General features: G+C 42.6%; 2 protein-coding genes across 8 annotated transcripts in view; both read left to right on the top strand.

Annotated features, from left to right (window-relative positions):
• LOC120728453 (SH3 and multiple ankyrin repeat domains protein 3-like) overlaps window positions 1-7143 on the top strand; it is a 45628-nt gene extending 38485 nt beyond the window's left edge. For all 6 annotated transcript variants that reach the window (XM_040023371.1, XM_040023372.1, XM_040023373.1 and 3 more), the window contains 4 exons: window positions 544-670; window positions 760-3997; window positions 4087-4983; window positions 5266-7143. In XM_040023371.1, coding sequence (XP_039879305.1) covers window positions 544-670; window positions 760-3997; window positions 4087-4983; window positions 5266-5317 — 4314 coding nt within the window. In that variant the 3' untranslated portion in view covers window positions 5318-7143. The remainder of the gene's footprint in view (window positions 1-543; window positions 671-759; window positions 3998-4086; window positions 4984-5265) is intronic.
• A 4603-nt stretch (window positions 7144-11746) lies between these two features.
• zgc:91999 (uncharacterized protein LOC445104 homolog) lies at window positions 11747-20419 on the top strand. 2 transcript variants are annotated; one of them, XM_040023377.1, is made up of 10 exons: window positions 11747-11930; window positions 13412-13482; window positions 13577-13733; window positions 13985-14220; window positions 16372-16527; window positions 16884-17059; window positions 17150-17270; window positions 17990-18057; window positions 18885-18964; window positions 19795-20419. In XM_040023377.1, exons 2-10 carry the CDS (start codon window positions 13426-13428, stop codon window positions 19905-19907), a joined length of 1164 nt encoding a protein of 387 aa, XP_039879311.1. In that variant the 5' UTR covers window positions 11747-11930; window positions 13412-13425; the 3' UTR covers window positions 19908-20419. The 2 variants fall into 2 exon arrangements, with proteins under 2 accessions (XP_039879311.1, XP_039879312.1); XM_040023378.1 differs by lacking the exon at window positions 11747-11930 and adding an exon at window positions 12001-12263.

The raw sequence follows: 20419 nt of genomic DNA on the forward strand, positions 1-20419 counted from the left end.
TTTCCATCTATCGATTTATTGATCTTTAAATATATATAACTATACACACACACACACACACACACACACACACACACACACACACACACACACAAACAATTACTCAACAGCTATTTCACCCTCTCAGATCTTCTCCACTGCTTTAGCACATACAGTATTTAGTCATGGAGGTGACTAATACCAACAAAAATAATTCAAATCTATAAACCAACTTGGTCTTTAGCTCTGGGTGTTCTCCTGCCCTCGCTGCACTTTAGAGAAAATGATTGACTATTGACCACCCACTCCAAAACATTTGTTTAGTGTGAGTCAGATTATGTCCATTCATCTATACTCTGCTGCCTAATGTACTGTTACTCAGACTTATTGTTTTTTATGTATTGGATTATTCTGTATATATCTACTCAACAACAGCCAACATCACTTTTATTTGATTATATCTAAATTCCTGTTGCATTTCTTCTCTTTATAAACCTCCTTCATTTTAAATTCTCATTCATTCTCTTTTACTTACTTTTCTTTCTCTTTTTTTGGTACCTGAAGCAACCATATGATCAGCAGTCATCACTGGCAATGGTACAAGCTGGACCTGGTTTTGACTACAACCAAGCTCATTTTCAACCAGGCCACGGTCCCCAGCATGCAGTCATGATGCGTCAAAAATCTATTGGTAATGTCAGTTCTTATTAAGAGATATCTGCCAGCTCAGTACAGCTTCTTCTTGTAAATGTTTCTAAATGTGTGTGACCTTCTTCTTAGGTGTAACAGAGGAGGAAAGGCAGTACCTTCACCCACCTGCTATGAAGTTAGCTCGCAGCCTGTCTGTGCCTGGACCAGAAGAAATCCCCCCACCACCAAACACATCTGCTCCAGAGCCACCTTTGTCTGCAGGCCCTCATCCGGGTAGAGGACCTGCCATGCCAATCCCTCCTGTATCTCAACCTCACTACCAGCTCCACTCTCAGCCAGGGCATCCTTCCCAAGCTGGCTGGGAAAGGGCAGGACCAGGTGTAATGAACCAGCAGGTCATGGTTCCCACCCTTCGGAGGCAGTCAGAAGGACTGTGCATCAGAGAGCCAGAGGCACCCAGGAGAGGTGGTGGCAAAATGGGAGGATTAAGGAGAGGCTACAGCAGTGCTACACCCCCAACAAGTGCTAAGCCTAAGGCCCAACAACAAGCACCCCAGCATCAACCACCTGTGTCCAACCGGGATCAGAGTGGAGGAGTTGGCAGAGGGGTGGCAAGAAGGGGAGGTCGGGGAGCTTTGATGAAACAGTCAAAAGTGGAAGATGGTCTGAGACAGCATCGAGGAAAAGGAGGTGCAACCAAAGAGAAGAGCTCTATCCCCATTCCCACCATCATTGTCAAAGCGCCCTCCACCAGTAGCAGTGGTCGAAGCAGCCAGGGTAGCAGCATGGAGGCTGAGCCCTCCCAAGATGTGGAAGACCAAACCTCTGGAGAGGCAACCCCAGACAGCCCTAATACTAGCCTGCCCTCACCACTCACCTCTGTGCCACCTCAACCTCCAACATCGACTTCTTTGCCTTCATCAACTGTTGCCCCTTCGGTTTCCTCACAGCAAAACCTAGAAAACTTGGATTATAGTTCAGCATTTGGTACAACATTTGCGGGTGGAGGAGCACGCAGGGAAAGGGAACGCTTTCGTGATATGAGGAGAAAGAGTGCTTCTTTCTTCCTCTCATCAGAGGAGGACATCCAAGTGGAAGCAGGATGTGGAGCTGGAGAGGGAGGAGGAATACAAGGGGTGCGAATTCAGCCTTTACAGGGCTCACAAATGGAAGTGCCCACCCCTCGGCTTCGGCCTTCCAAGTCTATAGATGAAGGCATGTTTTCTGGAGACAACTACGTCAGCTATTCCAGCAGCATGCCTCCAGCTTTTGGCCTGCCTGAGTATTCTTCCCCTGTCCTCAATCAGGACGGCCAGCCTAAGTCAGCTCCCTCAATGTATGGAACCCAGCCTGCCACTACCTTCATTCACCCACTTACTGGGAAGGTTCTGGACCCCTCATCCCCTCTGGGATTGGCCCTGGCTGCAAGAGAGCGGGCTCTAAAAGATGATCGCAGGACACGACGAGAGGACAGACATTTTGGCCGGCAACTTTCCACAGTAGGAGCCTTCCCCACCCCTGTTCAGACTCCAACGCCTTCTCTTTTTGCAACGCCAACGCAGTCGGCCTACACTTCTCCAGTATCTCTCCACCTAAGTAGTTCCCCAACCACTACCACCTCTCCTGCATCTCTGAGCCGGCCACAATCACCAAGGATATTACGTTTGGGGGGGGGAGGTGGGGAGCGTGTGGAAAGAGAAAAGGAGGGAGGACCCAGGGAAGGTCTTAGAGTTCGCTTCTCTGAAGACAGAAACAGCCAATATTCAACCCAGTACTACCCACAAAGTCCCAGGGAGCGAGAAAAGGAGGTGTATGACAGCAGGCCTGCTCCACCCATACAGCCTCCTCCCCCACCAACTCAACCTGCCCCCCGCAGACCTTCCTTCCTTCAGATGGAAAGCACTCCCAACACCAGCTACATTCCTCAGTATACTGTCCCCACAGCCCCTTCACAAGCACACGAAGCAATGGAAGAAGCTAGGGCGGGAGCAGGTGGAAATTTAGGACTCATGGTTTTGCCTCCACCAGCTCCATCAATAGACGTAGACGATGAGTTTGTCTTCGCAGATCCCTTGCCCCCTCCTTTGCAGTTTGCTAATGGTAAGAATGAGAGGGTCCGGGAATTTTCACAACATCGTCAACACCAGGGTCAGCATTCTGTTTCTGCTGCTCCACCCGCCCCACCTCCTCCCCCATCCCCCAAGACCTCAAATCCTCCCCAACCCACTTCACAGGGTGGCGACTCCGCTACCTCCAGCCTTACTTCCTATGACAGTGAAGTGGCCAACCTCACGCAGTCAGCTCTCTCTCCATCTTATCCATCCCCACAGATCTTTCCCTCTGCCTCCACCTCCATTACCACCACCACCACCACCTCTGCTGCTTCTCTGCCTCCTACATCACTGCACAGACCCCAGCCCATGTCCCATTCCCACACCTATTACAGCAGCTCTAACGACCCCTCAATAGGTATTCATACCCCAGCACAGGACAGAGGCACTGCCACCCTCACCACTACCATGACCTATGCTACCACGACCATGACTGCAACTGCTGCTGCCACCACCACCACAACTTCTCCAGCATCCTCTGACTACAGTATGAGTATGGCTGGGCCCAAGGCTGGCTTCACCACAGGGGGAAAAGCATCTGACCACACTCATCAGACTACTATTATACACAAGAGCGGAGACTGGCAAGAAGCTGTGGTGGATTCTGGAATTGAAGAGCTGGACAGTCACAGTAGCAGTGACCACCATTTAGAAATGCTGGGACTCTGTGGGCTAAGAGGAGAGAGAGGAGGGGTTGGAGGAGATGGGCGAGGAGGAGAGGGAGAGAAAATCAGTGAACATCAGGATCCTTGCACAACCTACTCAGGTGGGCAAACATTTGAGGTGCACAGCGCCAAATTGGCAAATCCCGTGTTTCCGAAGATGACTCATTACAAGGAGGGCGGAGGGAGGGGCCCATCTGTAGCACTACGTAGGCAGAACAGCACCAATCCCGCTCCTTTGCAGTTACACAGACAAAACAACCCAGAAGACACCGGTATAGATGGAGGATTTTCAGATGAAAGGAAGCACAAGCAGAGTCGATCCAAAATGGAAGACGGCTTCAGCTCTGCCCTGGCTGCCTGCTTAGAGAGGCCCATGGACACTCGATCAGTGGGCTGGAGTGACCTTGGAGAACATGAGCAAGCTGGAGTCCAGAGAGGGGTTTTGGTTTTGGATGGCCGCAGAATTCACTCACCTCTCTCAGGTGTGAAAGCCAGCATCATCAATGAACTAAGCTCCAAGCTACAGCAGATGAGCAGCATGAAGAGCATGGATGAGTGGAGCCACACTCCAAAGTCTCCCACCATGCATAGGTTTGCTGATCTTCTTGATATTATAATTAAATGAAAGATATTTGATAGTGTGAATTACATTTTACAGGATAATTTTATTTGTCTTTTAGGTATTCAGCGGATTACAGTGATGCTTTTCATAGCCCTCCCACTGGACGCTCGACCTCACCGCTGCCCACTTCCTCCCCACAGCATCGTCAGACCCTGACCCCAAACCTCTCGGCAACACCTTCTGTCTCGCCCTCCCCTCAAGTCCCAGTTCAGCGCAACTGGACCCGATCCCCTTCTCCACAAATGCCCTCGTCCCCAGTTCATTCACATCCTCCCCATTCTCCAACCTACTGCCCATACCCAACATCACCTAAGCACAGGTCCAAGATGCGTAGACAGACTTTTGATTTTCCATGCAGTCCTACTAAAGAGATGCGGTCTTCAGTCGCTCGACGTCGGGCTCCCAGCCCTCTTATCTATAACACTGAACAGCAAAGCCCCACCCCTCCCAGACCCTCCTCTCTCCCAATCCTTCCAAGCACACCCGTCTACAGCAACCCATTTGAGTTTCCCGGGCCGCTTACTCCTCCTTCTCCTGGCATCCCTCTAGGAGATGCCTACAAAGCTTCAACTCCTCCACTGTTTTCTCCATCTGGTGTGCCAAGTCCAAATCCCTTGCTTGTCTCCCGTTCACTCTCCCCCACTCATTTTCTCTCTGGAGCCTCTTCCCCCATGCATTTACCACCTAGCCCTTCCTGTCTCAACTATCCCCATCTCAATCCTCCTCCTCCAACTAAACCATTTGCCATCAAACCCCTACCCTACTGGACCAAGTATGACGTGGCCGACTGGCTGGCTTATCTGAATCTGGGTGAACACAGAGAGCGTTTTATAGACAATGAGATAGATGGATCACATCTGCCTTCACTCACCAAGGATGACTTCTTGGATCTAGGAGTGACACGTGTGGGGCATCGAATGAACATCGAGAGGGCACTGAAGAAACTCACTGACAGGTGAGGGAGGACTAATAGACTCTGGAAAACAGAGAGGCAACGAGGTCAAAAAGGAGCACTGGATGATGAAGGAAAGTCAAAGAGTCTCATTACTTCCATGCAAGTTAGCTCAACCATCCCCTTCCTTCATTAGAGGCATATTAAATTGATAAGGTCATCGCATCTTCTCTCCATTCCCTTCTCTTTCACTTTAGTAACTTAGTCGTATCAACCTTAGTCGTTCCATCTTTTTTAAGTTTCCACCCATTCTTATTCTTTGATTTGGCCTCCTTTTCTTCCCAGGCGGCTCTCTTCTCCTTTGCATGTCAGTACTCCTCCCCGAGACACAGACTGAGAGAATGAAGGTGTGATTCAAAGATGAAAAAGAGGGAAAGAAATGAAATGACAAAGATCATCAGTAACAGAAGATTTGCAAGAGAAGAACAGTGGACAACAACAGCTTGCGTTGAACTTGTTCGAATCCATGGATATGTGGCGAAACATGTTGTCTTGCACATTTGTTTTAGAGCACTGGATGGAAATTTGTAGAACTATTGGTCAAAAGAGGTGATGAAGAAAACAAGAATTTCTAAAGATAATGCTTTTCATCTGAAAATATACTTTAAAACTTTTGATGGACAGGCATTTAATTAACACACCGTTTTGTGCTGTAAAAGAATAAACACACATACGCACTTGCACTCATATTCTCACACACACTGACAGATGGATTCTCACACCATCTGCTGCTTTGCAGCAATGAGAAAACTTGAGTCTGAGTTCAAAGAAAAAGTTGCAAAGTTGCTGCTTAAAGGGTGAAGCCCAATTAAATGTTACTGATTATGTCTGAGCCAGAAACTCTTGTAAAAGCAGAGGGCCATATCCTAACATCAGTTTTGTAGCTTTAAGCAGATCAGAGTATCGATGGCTGCGAGTACTGGAGCCAAAGTCAGAATGTGGGAGAAAGGCTTTTTTTTGTAAATGATGATAGAAGAAAAGCTAAACAACCACAGTACTGTTTTATATATTTGCCATTTTCCCCCAAAGGTTGCCCCAGTATGCTTTGTATGTATGTACTTTGCAAGCGCTAAATATATCTTCCATGTTAAACTGAATTCACTATTAGTAGAAACCATTTGTTTTGTACTAAGTGCTGATTGCAATCATTCATTTCAAACTGGTCAGGGTATTTCTAATCGTTGGAATCAAAGTTGTGAAAGACGAGGACAGAAATTTGAAAAACTGTTGTTGTTAAATTAATCTTTTTATTGTTGTCTTGATTATTCTGCAGAAAGGAAATGGCATATTAGAAATGAAATGTTTAGCGTGTCATTTCAAACCATTTTTCTTAGACTTTCTTGGTGTTTACTGGCCATAGCACAGGTCAAAGGGTGGCTCCATCCTCTACCATGCCATAATGTTGAACGCCCTCTCTCTCACACAGCAGGTGCAGTGATCAAAAAGGGCTTTTTACTGCTTCTGTCTGCCTGACTTCCTCAACCTTAAGCCTCTGTGAGTCTGTGTGTGTCTGATTTTGTGCGTGTGTGTCCATCTGCCTGCGTTGGTAGTCAAATGCTTTGCCCCCTGAGCCCCTTTCTTTCTCTAATGCCTTTTTCAAAATGCATTTATAATGCTCAGACAGCATTGTTTATCTTTTCTCACCAGATGACAATCCAAATGTTTCACTGTTCCACACACATTACCCCTCAGAAAGAAAAGCTCTGACTCACTTTTAAAAGGGATTTTTCTGCGATAAACTTAAAATACTATGAGTGTTGCATAGAGGTGAACATGAACATCCTGGATTTTGTTTTTAACGTGCCAGTTTAGCCATTTGCAGTAAAATCAACTGTAAGGCAAAAACACATCATTTATAGCTCTGTATGTAATGATGATGATGGCAACGACAAAGATAACATATAAAAATATAGTATAATGAAGATTATAATATTAAGTATGTAAACATTTTAAGAATCTCCGTCTTCCAAATAGTGTGGGCAAAATTCTTTGAAGCTTTGTTTTGTTTATGGTTCATTTTGGGTTTTCTGTAAATGCTTTCTATACTGCTCGCCCTGTGGTGACCCCTGTGAAGCTGACACGTTAGTATACTGCATATTTTCTACATGTGAGTTTAAAATTACGGCTCTGTATTCTTATGACGAGTTGCTATCACATTATGGTCGAAAAGGAGAAAGGATTGAGCAGTAGTGTAGAAAGCATTACATACTATGATTTAAAAGAGCATTTTAGGTCTAGTGAAATGCATAACGACTATGACTACATACAGTTTGAGCATAAGTATGCAGAGATAAAAGGTATATATAAATATATAAATATATATATATAATTTTTGTTTTAAATAAAATACAGTATACTGGTAAACAACATGATAGAGGTACAACTAAGGTGTTGAAATAAATGCTAAAATAAACTATTGCCCTGTTGTGATTCTCATTTCATGTTGGATTCCCTCTTCTGACAGATTCACATAATGATCCAATTTCAAGTGCAGTGTTTGAATTGAGTCATTTGGCAGCAGCTCGTCTCAGCCCTAGGGTGGTTGAACACAACATTGTTTTCAGGTCCAGGATTGTTTTCCCATCAGGCTCAGTGAGCTAATAGGACAAAAGTTTAGAGAGCAAGGATAAGAAGATGAGATGGCTTGATTCAAAGCAAACACTGGCTGCATTCATGCAGCAAAACGAATGATGCCCGTGAGGCATGAAGAACAATGCAAAACAACTTGAAAGAAATGACTGTTTTCTACCGTGGTGGTCAGTTTAAGGTTCATGGGAGAAAACTGTAAATGTAATCATGCTGATTTTTTTGTGCCAGTTTTCCCATTTTTTTAAAAAATTTTTTGCATTTCTTTTTGTTGAGTTTTGCACACAATTAGGAAAACTACCAAGAATCGGTTTTCTTTGTGTCATAAAGCCACAACTGTTTTCTTCTCATGGGGATACTTTTAATCGAACCTATTCAATTTAATTTATTTTTTATAGCACCAAAGACGCTCCAAAAATATAAAGCAAAGACCAACAATCAGACGACCCTCTTGAGCAAGAACATGGTGACTGTGGGAAGGAATAACTCCCTTTTACAGGAAGAAATCTTCCATCAGAACCAGGCTCAGGGAGGCTCAGCAGGTCTTACCAACAGAAAAATTCAGGATATCCTCAACAACTCACCTCTGTTATCGTTGTCATCAGTCAGAAGTGAGCTTCACTGAGTCATCAACTCATACTGACTCCTTTTATAGCCTCCTCCAGAGTAAATTGCCATGGACACCCAGTATATTGACAGCTAAGGTAAACAGTGGACTGACACCGCATACTCACTACACATAAATGGTGGCCAGAGTCATTTATCCTGCAGTGGTCACCACAGTTGGATTTTGCACTTGAATTGAGAGAGTAAGTAAGAAGACAGAATTAAGTTGATTGCAATCTACTGACATCTAGCGGTGAGATTTTACACACTGTTAGCATCACGAGATCTGGGACTGGAGGGAAAACAACGAAAATTGCTATGTCCATCTTTTATATGCAGTCTTTGGTTTTCAGATGTTTTTCGTGGGAGGTCTTTTCGCCTTGTGAGAAAAGGACTTGCGGCTTTACAAACAGAAGAAACCAATTTTTAAAGGACTATATAAGTTATACTAATAAAAACTATTTTGTACCAGGCTGTAAATATGCTTTATTCTAATGTAGATTTTAACATGGATACTTATTGAAACTAAGGCAGCATGGTGGCATGGTGGTTAGCACTGTTGCTGCACAGGGAGAAGGTCCTGAGTTCAATTCCAACATCAGGCTGGGGTCTTTCTGTGTGGAGTTTGCATGTTCTCCCCGTGTTTGCGTGGGTTCCCTCCGGGTACTCTGGCTTCCTCCCACCGTCCAAAGACATGCAGTTTGTGGGGATAGGTTAATTGGATAATCCAAATGGTCACTAGGTGTGAATGGTTGTATGGCCCTGCGACAGACTGGCAACCTGTCCAGGGTGTACCCCGCCTCTCGCCCTACGACAGCTGGGATAGGCTCCAGCGCCCCCCGCGACCCTGAAAAGGATAAGCGAATGAATGGATGGACTTATTAAAACTGATTCAGTTTTAGAGACAGCTTCAAATAGCCTATCAAGGAATTACAGGTTCTGACAGCTCCTTGTTGGCTTCATGTTTCGGTCCCAGAGGCTACCACTTACTCACAACATGTGTAGTTTTAATAAGGGTTTTTCAAAGTTACTTTTCTTTACTGATATCTTCAAGTTCATTTTGCATAAGGACTGCATATCTGGTACAAATTAAAAGAGTAACCATCACATAACTGAGCAATCTGACTGGTGAAACAAGTCTTTAAACTTGTACTTAAAGCATGTAGAACACTGTTTCTGTTCTTCCTACAGATATTTTCTTCTTTGTTGCATTGTGTTGGCGTTGCTGTCCCTCAAAACACACTGGTTTAAGTCTCAGATAGCTTTTCAGTTGGGGTTAAATGTTCTTTGAGTGAAAGCAAAAGCACTTGTTCTTTTTTTCACTTGAATAACAGGATTGCTTGTTGAATTTGTCACCAATCTATATTTTAATTTAAACTCTGTTTCTCCAAGGTCTGAAAAGTAATAGTAAGTAGCATTCAGGTCTGTGATTTGGAAAATATATAATGGTCTTTAAATATTAAAATGTAATTTTCCATTGCTATGAGCACAATTACTATTCGCTTGGCTTGCATTGTCTCGAGGATGCAGCAGAAATCTTAGATGCTTACTCGGAAACCAAGACACACAAAGTCACAAACTCTATTACTAGAGACATCTACCAAGTGAGAAAACAAACGCTTTCACAGTTTGGACACATTGACCCCTAAATGTTACTTATATACCCTGGATTTTTTTCTCAAAAAGACTTTAATGGAAGTCTCGTTCTAACCATGTACACATGCATATCTGTGCTTTCACCATGGATTTCAAATCTGTCCAGAAAGTCGCCGTCCAATTCTGTGTCAGACTGACTTGTATGTCATGGGTGATGCTGATAACAGATGGGTCTCTGACTACAACCCAGAGACCAAACAGCAGTTGTCAGTGTAAAAAGAAAGCACATGTGCATGCCTGAAGGAGGCAGATCAGGTCAGGAGCATGACCAGGAGTGTGCTCATTGTTTTTGTTTGTTTGCTTACTTGCTTTTTGTTTTTCAACTGTCAACACTGTGTTCTACTGTAATGTCTTGCGACCTTCCAAGAAAAACCTCTGATGCAAAATGTGATACCTGCCATTGTGCATCAACTCAATTTACATGGAGAAGGCAGGAGGCTTTCGGCCATGTCTGCACAGCTATTCTCCCCCCCCCCCCCCCCCCCCCCCCCCCATACAAACTTGAATTCATACAGTGTTATCCTCTTCCCCAAAACAAAACTGAAGTGATGCTGTTTTGTTTGTTTGAAAAATAGGATGCATCCCAAATGTGGAAATGCAAATGATAAAAACTGGAATTCCACAGAGCGATCCAAGTGTAGCAGGAGGCTTAGATATTTTCATTATACCTCATTAATCTCTGTCAGGACATACTGTGACTTTACTTGCTAGTTTAGTGAAGTTGTCAGAATTGAATAATTTTAGCAAAGACCCTTAAAGTTAAAAGAATGCTGTTATTTTCTTTCATCCATCTTCTTATCCTTATGGTCGGAGGGGGGTTGGAGCCCAGCACGGCTGTCATGGGGTGAGAAATGTAGTACACTCTGGACCGGTCAAAAGTTCTATCACAGGGCAAACACAAAAACAGACAAACCTTCACTACTGTGGTCAGTGTGGAATCATGATTTACCCTAACATGTCTTTCGACTGTGCAGAGAACCCACGCATCTACATGGAGACCATGCAAGCATATGCACACAGAAAGGCTTAGATTCAAACCCCTCTTTGCAGCGCGACAACAGTTGCTATTGTTACAGTGGTTATTTCCATCTGCAGCAATTTATATTTGATGTCATGGATCTGTTCTGAGACCTCCTCCTGCCTTCCAATGTGCATCTCTTCTGCAGCAGCTTGAGAAAGACCCCAGCACAGAACAGAGCAGGCATCAGTGTACATAAGGCACAAAAGGCATCTTTTGTACAGTCCAATACCTGCTGTGCACCAAAAAGCATACAGGCAATATTAATGGCAAGGAGTTAAAGAGACAGAAATTTCCCAAACTGACCAAACAGAGCTAAAAAAGAACAAAATGAGCACTGGAATAAGAATAACTGGAATATCATAGGCTCCAAATCAATCACAATATTGTTTTATAACTTATTTAAAACTGCCAAAACTCAGCTGTGTTTGAAAATGTAACATGCCAATGTTGTGTTCACAACAGTTTCCACTGTTTCCAGCAAGCCTCAGCAAATCAATGAGACCAGCTAGAGACAGCAGTGAATAGAGTGTAAGTCTGGATGACACTGGTGCTCTCCTTTCACTCCTGGCTCGCATCCAAAAGAGTGCAGGGCAGAATAAACAGTGAGTAGGTGAACATGCTGCATGCTGTACTCTCTTTCTAGGCCCGACCAGAGAGAAGGGCAGGTCACGGTGGAGCATAGGGCTAATGTGGCAGTTCACGGGAGCCCCCCTCTGCCTAGCCCCCCTCCTGCTGTCACACTCTCACTAATAGGCTCACATGACTGTGTGCCACACTGACATGATTCTGTGACCAGTGAACAGTCAAAATGAAGGTTCAGCATCTCATTAGCACCATATTGAGAGAGACAGAGGGAGGGCCAGGCAGGGCAGAAAGAAGGAGGGGAGTTTCTTCCAGCTGTTTTTCTAATAACAGAGTGGAAAGAAAGTGAGACGGGGATAGTCACAGAGGGGGAGAAGAGCTAAACAAGCTGAAAAAGGATGGGGTTAAAGTAAAGGATCAGAAGAGAAAGAGGAAGAATAGTTTGTCGTAGCATGACTGCAAACTAGAAGCACAGCTGACGGGTAGGAGAGCGAGAAAGGTAAGTTTCGTCCTCCTCATTTGTTTGCCCTGAAGCTGTTTAGCATAGAATCAGCTACCATGCAAATGTTCTGATTTGTTTAACTTTTTTTTCTCTTCCTACTGGCTTGAACTGTCTCTGTGTTTCACACCCACTTTGCGATCAACAACGTGTATGTGTAACTTTAAATGCCAAGGGAAAATTGGGTCAGTGAGAGAGGGAGAGGAGCATGTGTTAGAGGAGGAGAGGCACACTGGGAGAGGGGGAGATAGTCATGGAGAGAAATCCTCAGCAGCCCTTGAACTACAGTAACAAGTGGTCACTTGAGTAATCACTGGTGATTCAGAGAGAAATGTAAGTGCTGGTTGCTCCCTGGCATGAGTGCTCTGCTGCCACTTTTAATGCTTTCTTGGCTTGCGAATGGAGTTTTTAAGAGTTAAAATACTTGAATGCATATGTCTGACAAACTATTTAAAACTTGTTCACATTTGTTCGCTTGCTGCTTCTCTTCCTTTCCTCTGCATGAACAGTAGAGTCAAGATGAAGCAAGTCTAGGTTGCGCCTGGGGGGACTTTTTTTTAACCTTGTAGGAGCTCATAGAAAGTGAGAAAAATTAAGTCTAAACAAGATAATACAAGTACGGATACCAGCTATCTATAGAAAAGAAGCTATGAGTCTGACTCTCAGTCATGCTGAGTCTTGTGATGAGGTGTGGTTAGTCACTTTCATATTACTCAGCCAGCCATGTGTCAACGCGCTACCCAGACAGACAGAAGCCAGATTGTGACAAATTTGTGGATACATCTGCCTTCTTCTGTTCAGTTTCTCTTCTTCTGTCTGCCCAATGGGTCATACATAACATGCGGTGCAAATATGGCTGCTATGTGGACACTTTATTTCATTAAAATCACACTTTTTGTTGCCAGATCAGAAATCTGCCCCTGCACTCTTGCAGACATGATCTCTGAACTGAATGGCAACAAGAGTGAGAGTGGGAGACTGTTGGTACTAACAGGGCCTGTATTAGTCACAGCAAATGGGAAAGATGACCTTTCCGCGCTGTTTATTTTGGGAAGGCAACAGGAAGAATGTTAGAGCAGCTGTTCTATTCCTGCTGGCAGATCCCCACCCCTGTGAATTCCAGTCTGCCACTGGAACGGCACTCCCCTTAATAGTGCAGGAAGACTCCAAGTAGGGGTTATCTGGGCATTGTACAGTATAAATTACACAAAACTGTACAAGTTGTGATGACAATGACATAAGCAAACACACAACTACAAAGCTTTGCCAGTTTTTGTTTCTGTCAGATGCACTTTCCATACAGGGGGAGCAGTTTTGTTTACTAGGAAACTGTACACATCACACAGTGCAGACGTCCAACCTGTTGCAATGATAATCAATGTCTTCTGCCTGCCAACAAAAACTCTCTTTCTCTGCCTGCTATGTATCCAAACCAGTCTAGCAACTATCTTCTATAACAAATCTTTTGCTTTATGAGACAGACGTGCTCCCAATAATGGCAAGCCTTCCCAAAGAGCCTCCCGAGGATGCCAGGAAACAGAGTTTCTGGATGGTGAGGATTATATTTATGGTTAAGAGTAGGTGTGCCTACTCGAAAAAATTGTTATTCTCACATATCATCAACATCTTTCCTGCTTTCCTACCAGCCAGGGAATTATGTACGCACAGTGCATCGAACTGAACGGTCCTTCCAGGCATGCAACGACATAGTGGCCTGCTTCATGGAGAGAGCAAAGGTAGAAAAACAGTACGCCCAGCAGCTCAGCCAGTGGAGCAGCAAGTGGAAGTCCATAGTGGATTCTCGTAAGTATAAGAAGCTATGTCATGGGAAGACATGTTGGCTTAAAAACAGACACTCCCAGGCCTTTTCTCACCATCGCTGTTCTCACAAAGTCAAACTTAGTACTCATTTTTATTTTATGAGCACATCTGTGCTTGCCTGAAATTTCAGTGTAAAAATTAAGGTCATTATTTCTTTATTAGTACCATGACTCATCACTGCACCCTGTGTTGTTTCATTCCTCATCCCCTCTATTTTTTTCCTGCTTCCTCAGGGCCACTTTATGGCTCCCTCATGAGAGCATGGCAGTGTTTCTTCACCTCCACTGAGCGTTTGTCCGCGCTCCATTCTTCCATTTCGCAGTCGCTAACTTCAGAGGAGGGAGTCCGGGTGAAGACCTGGCAAAAGGAGACCTTTCCAAAGAAAATCTTCTGCGGGTTCAGGGAGAGCTACGACACCAATACGAGTTTTTCACGTGCGCAGAAACCCTGGTCCAAGAAGCTTATGAAGGTGCAGCACACATACATCCACCACTGTGAACTTATAATGATGGTCTAGCAATACCAAACAGGCTGAATGTCCTCTTAGCTTTTGGCAATGTCATTTTCTTAATCAGCAAATGAAAGATATATCTAAGAAATAAACATAAGATATATCAGACACGCAGATGAAGACTCTCCAAGAAGACCTGAAATGTTTCTTTTTCCTAGCAGCCTGTTAGCTTCACTTAGCAGAAAAATAGAAAAAAAGAGATTTGGCTTCATTTTCAAGGTAGTAACCCAGCAAACATGCCAGTGTACGCCCTGTCCAGCAAACCCACACTTGTCCCACACAGGCCCCAAGGGACAATGTTTGCTGGGAAAATATTACAGCAAGAGGTTCTAGGTCAAAATCTGCCAGCCGGCTGCATCTTTTATGTTCTTGCTGTGCTTGCATTGGTTCTCTGCAGGTACTTTGGGTTCCTCCAAAAGTCCAAAGACAGGTTTATTGGTGATCCTAAATTGGCTGTAACCATACATTTAAGTATAAATGGTTGGCTAGCTCTCAGCTCCATGTGATGGACTGGAAGCCCATCCAGGCTACCCAGTAATAGCGAGGATAGGCTCCATGGCCCTCCCTCCTTGATAAGAAATAAACGAAACACATTAAACCACATTTGATGATGATGTGGTTTTATGAGGAACTCCATATCAGATGTTAGACCAAAGCTGCTGACTAGCTGCATGTTTTATTTAAAGAAATGAGAGGGCTGGTCGTAGATTGGCTCAGCTAGAGGGTTGCTCTGCTATGATTGGTTATTATGTTAATAACCATTTGAATAAACACTATGACAAATCATTTTAATATTTATTTAGTAAGTTTGATTGAAATTAACATTATAAGTAGCAATATACCACTTTGACTAGTTACATGACGTGATATCAGGATATCTATGATGTCGATCTGACCAGTCTAAATAACAACTGTGTACTAGGTTAGCATCTCAGGCTGAGATGGTATGCTGCAAGTAAATTACAGAGTCCTGGGTTTGAATTCGCCCTGAGCACTTTGTCTCTGTCATCACTCAACTGCCCTGTTGTCCTGTACCCCCCTTGCAAAAAAATGATTTTTACAGCTTTCTGATGATACTAGCTAAGCATTCAAGTGTTGAAGAAATTATAACTGAAAAAGGCATGAAATAGATCGATCTTATCATCAGCTCATCAACAAATCTGTAGCTGTAGCTTTGTTGTAGTAGAATGTTAATATGTACTCGCTGACTCCCAGTCCTCAGAGAGTTTGGTCCACATTGACACGATAGCATCACACAGTGGCTGCAGATTTTTGGGCTACACGTACATGATGCCCATTCAATCACATCACAAAGGTGCTCTATTGGATTGAAATTGGGTGACTGTGGAGGCTGTCTGAGTACAGTAAACACATTCTTATGTTCATGAAACCAGATGGCAATGTTGTGGTTATAAAGAGATGAACATAGTCACTAACAGTATATTCAGGTATGCTGCGGTGTTTGAACATCGCTCAAATGGCACGAGAGGCACAAAAAGAGATGAGAAAATATCCCCCTTCATCGTTACACCACCTGCAGCTTGAACGGTTGATAAGAGATGGATCCATGCTTTTATGTTATTGATGTTTTATGTTATTCAAATTCTGACCCTTGAATTTCACAGCAGAGAATTCAAATTTATAAGCAGCTCTGTCATATAAGGCAGGCAGGTACACAACAACAAAGCGCCTTGAGGCGACTTTTGTTGTGATTTGGCGCTATATAAATAAAATTGAATTGAATTGAATTGAAGAGTCTCCAAAACCTTTTGGACACAGACTATTTCCTGGTGAAATCTGAGTATTGACTTATCTGACTTTCCTGTATATAAAAATGATGTAATGCAACTAACTAGCTATAGTGGATGGACCTTATTATTTACTTTTTAGCAGATGAACAGTAGTTAAGCTCAGTTTAGCTCCAGTACAAAGATAAACTAATCGTGGCAAAAGCTTTGTACTTAAATGATAGATGTAAGTGGCCTTAACCTTTTTAATCTAACTCACAGCAAAAAATGAAGAAGAAAGAATCTGGCTAAAAACTGCGTATTTACTAAATCTGTTTTCCATCAAATAAATAATATTTACATGCAAATGTATATTCAACAGCTGGAGAAGGTTCGAGTTGCATACCACAAGATCTGTCAGAGGGAGCAAGCAGCTCTGGAGAAAGAAAAGCAAGCAAACGAAAACTCTGAGATGAGCCAAGAGAAAAAGCAGAAGATGACTGAGGCCAGAGAGAAGGCCACGGAGGAGAAGGAAATGGTGAGGAGAGATGTTTAATCACTGCAACATTTCACTCAGTCATGCATGTTTAATTAGGGAAGCATTGATAGGACTTCTAATTTCACCATTTCTTATTCACGACTCATATCTGCTGATATTTACTCAGTTGAAAAATTCTAAACACGAGCCCCAGCCTTCAGTTTTTGTTCCAAGCAATTTCCTTCTATGGAGATGTGTTATTGTTACTCTGCTCAGTGTTTATGGAGCACAGCATGGGAACAGCAGAGAGCATCAGATGATTTATACGTATTAGATTCTCTGTTAAAGCCACACAGCGGAGGTTCTTCCTGGGGAGGATACTCAACTTTGCATCATGCAGCTGTTTCTGCCTGCAGGCTAGAGATAAATATGAGAAAATCCTGGAGGACGTGTCGACCTACACACCTCGATATATGGAGGAGATGGAAGCCATTTTTGAACAGTCGCAGGAAGAGGAGAGGAAGAGGATCAGCTTTCTCAAGCAAGTCTTCCTGTCCATCCATAGACACTTGGATGTCACCAACAATGAAAGGTGAGCAACTTGAATGCTTGAATGCTTATGTGTACAAATTACTTATTAGCATAAGTGGTAGCGTTGACTGTCTTTTCATCTTTGTGCCAGTGTCAAGGCAGTTTACAGTGAGCTCCACCAAACTTTAATGGCCATTGATGAGCAAGATGATCTCAAATGGTGGAAGAACAATCACGGTCCAGGCATGCCCACCGACTGGCCAAAGATTGAGGTACACAGACATGTAAACAGCTGTATTATTCTATGTGCGACATAAACACTATATACTAATTGAGTCTATTGTGTTTATGTAGATATTTTGTATACATATACATATAAACAAAATTCATAACCTTAAGTGTATCCACAATAAATATCCACTTATGAAACGTTTTGGCTGTTGCAGTTTTTTATATTAGAAAGGTCTTATATTTAGTTTAATAGCAAGAGTGCTAAGCTATCAGCTAATGCTACCGAGTTTAGCTGAATCACAGACACGGTATGTTAGCGCTAAAATACAAATAAAATAACTTTTACTCACCAGAACTTGAGGGCAAACCTGTTGTAGATGGCAGAGCAATACTATTTGTCAGATAATTAAATTAACGTGAAAACCCCACGAAAATAGCAGAGCAGTCTAGTTCAGTGAGATGAAGCCTAGCAGACAGTTAGCTGCCTAGTTATCACCAACCTTCACTGCTAATAATGCGCAACTTTAAGCCTTCTTTTAAAAACATCATCTCAGCAATTATAATTAAAGGGGAAATTAGCTGATAAAAACAACTTGTATACTAGGTGGTAAACATGTTAATTTCTACTGTAAATTTGGGAATTTTAATATGCAAGGTGTTTTGAATTCAGAGCCATGAATTGTGTTTTTGCAGCTCTTTTTTGCAGTTTTTGTCAGGGAGCTACATGTTAACCTATATATTCTTTTTCATGTTACATCAGGAATGGGTCCCACCAGTAAAAAAGCTCAAGCGAAAGAAGAGAGACCAAAAAGGAAAGGAAAGCCGACCGTAAGTTACCCCAAGTGGTGTGTGTGCTCTTATACAGTTCTGTAAAAAACTATGTACACCATCCATAGGAATTAAGAACATAATTAGCAGCCAAAAACCATCAAGTAACCAAATGCATTTGCTTAATTTTTCATCAGTAAGTTTATCACCTGCAAAAATCAAAAAGCTACAGGACTTAACGTGTTAAATGTTAAAGTTTATGACTGAACAATTGGAAAAGTATGGCTTGTTTGGAAGGATTGCCATCTCATATCAACTGTCACCGCTGGTGGAGGTGTGCTTTTTTGGCTTTGTTTTCAGCCAAAGGACCTGAACAGTTTGCAGACATTGAGTTGACCATGAACTAGAATACCAAAGTATTCTAGAGTAAAATGTAAGGACATCTGTCTGATAGCTGGATCAAGCAACAGGACAACGATCCTACGCACAGCAGTGAATCTACAACAATGGCGGAAAAGGAAAAGAATCAAAGGTGTTGCGATGGTCCAGTCAAAGTCTGACTGAAACGTTGTGGCAGATCTTTACAGGAGCTGGATATAAATAAATACTCTCAAACCTCAATGAAATGAAGCAAGGTTGTAAAAAAGATTAAGTCAAAATTCCTCTGCAATAATGTGAGTCACACAGAAAATGATTACTTTGAGTTATTGCTGCTGAAGGTAATTCTACAAGTTGCTAAATCATAGGGTATAGTTAGTTATTCACGCTATGCAGTCCTGTGAAAACTTTCTTTTTCACGTCTGAATAAATAATAATGATCCAGAGGTGGACAATACATTTTTCTGCCTGATTCATATTCGTCGTTTTTACTTTTCCTCTCCTCCTAGTGTGATGATTGGGGGTGTGAAGGTGCGAGCTTTGTACGACTACGTGGGAGAGGAGGGTGATGAGCTGTCCTTTAAAGCAGGTGACACATACAGTGTGACGCAACAACGCCATTTTATTCTCGGTGTAAAGGCAAGATGTTTATGCCAAATTACAACCGCCACATCAACATAAATATGCGTAGGAGGACAGAATTGTAATCAGTCCTTCTAAAATGATGATAGACGGGCTGGTGAACACAAGTGTGCTGCGTGGAATTACTAATGTGATATTTTATGGTTTATGCTGCTGTAGTTTCATTTTAATAACTTGTAAATGGCCACGGGAAAAGTATGGAGTAAAATTAAGCTGAATGAATATGATTTGTGCATAAAAATGTAAACAAACAAGAGCTTGTTAATGCTTTTATGCTGATCATTATTTCACTAAATTCAACTTGGATCTTTTTTTATTATCACTTGAATGATACACCAAAAAAGCATGCAATGTGGATCATGAAATTAGTAGACTGTGTGCATGTGGCTTACCAGAAAAAGGTTAGGACCCACTGACCTAGGGTGCCGAAATCTTAACCGCAGAAAAACACAAGACAGCATTTGCAAGGTTGCCTGGAAACCCATATCTGAACCACAGGATGACACATGGAGCAAAAAACAACTGTTACTGTCAGTTAAGCCAACATGAAAGCTAAACAGATGTGTGTTTTTATTCCCTGCACACTTCCACACTTGTTTATTTTAGTGCCGTGTAACAGCAAGATGTCCAAACTCTAATATTCTTTTATATATATGACTCCAATCTCCTTTTGAAATATGTCTTTACAACATCAGTTGAATTTTTGCCTTAATTAACATTAATTTCACCGTGTTGTATGCCCATAACTGAACTGAGTTTTGTTCTGTTTGATGCCAGGTGAGGTATTCCTGAAGGTCGAGGAAGAGGACGATCAAGGCTGGTGCCGAGGAGCACTGAGCGGTGGGAAGGAGGGGTTCTACCCAGCTAATTATGTTGAAGTTGCAGAGTGATATTAACACTGTTCAACATATTATGCCCTGAACCTTTTTCTTACAAAGACTTGGTTTTTAAATTCTTCATAAATACCACTTATTTATCGTCTAAGATGTTGTCACACTGATGTTGAGCTTGTGTCATATAGTATCTGTTCCCAGACATTTTTTTTTAATGTTTTAAGGCCTTAATATCGAAACCCACTTGATTAAAGTACATCTTCAATATGAATTAACTTATGAGAGAATAGAATGTACTGTTTCTGCTGGATGTGCATATGTGTGAGTGTGTTTGCATGTTAAGAGAAAACACAAGAAAATAAGAGAAGATATTTATTTACTGCCATCATGCCTCAGTCATTAGATCACTGTAATACAGATGAAGCTGATAGTGATTGTTGGGGTTTACACAAGTGCAAGTTTACAATGATGTGTGCATGCAATGTTAATGCCTATTTCAATATTAAGCGCAGAAAATTGCTTGATTGCAGGAGGAATTATCAAAATAAAAGTAATCTCTTCCTCTGTTC

The sequence above is a fragment of the Simochromis diagramma genome, unplaced genomic scaffold (assembly GCF_900408965.1).
Source record: "Simochromis diagramma unplaced genomic scaffold, fSimDia1.1 OVJJ01000208.1, whole genome shotgun sequence".
Taxonomy (NCBI): Eukaryota; Metazoa; Chordata; class Actinopteri; order Cichliformes; family Cichlidae; genus Simochromis; species Simochromis diagramma.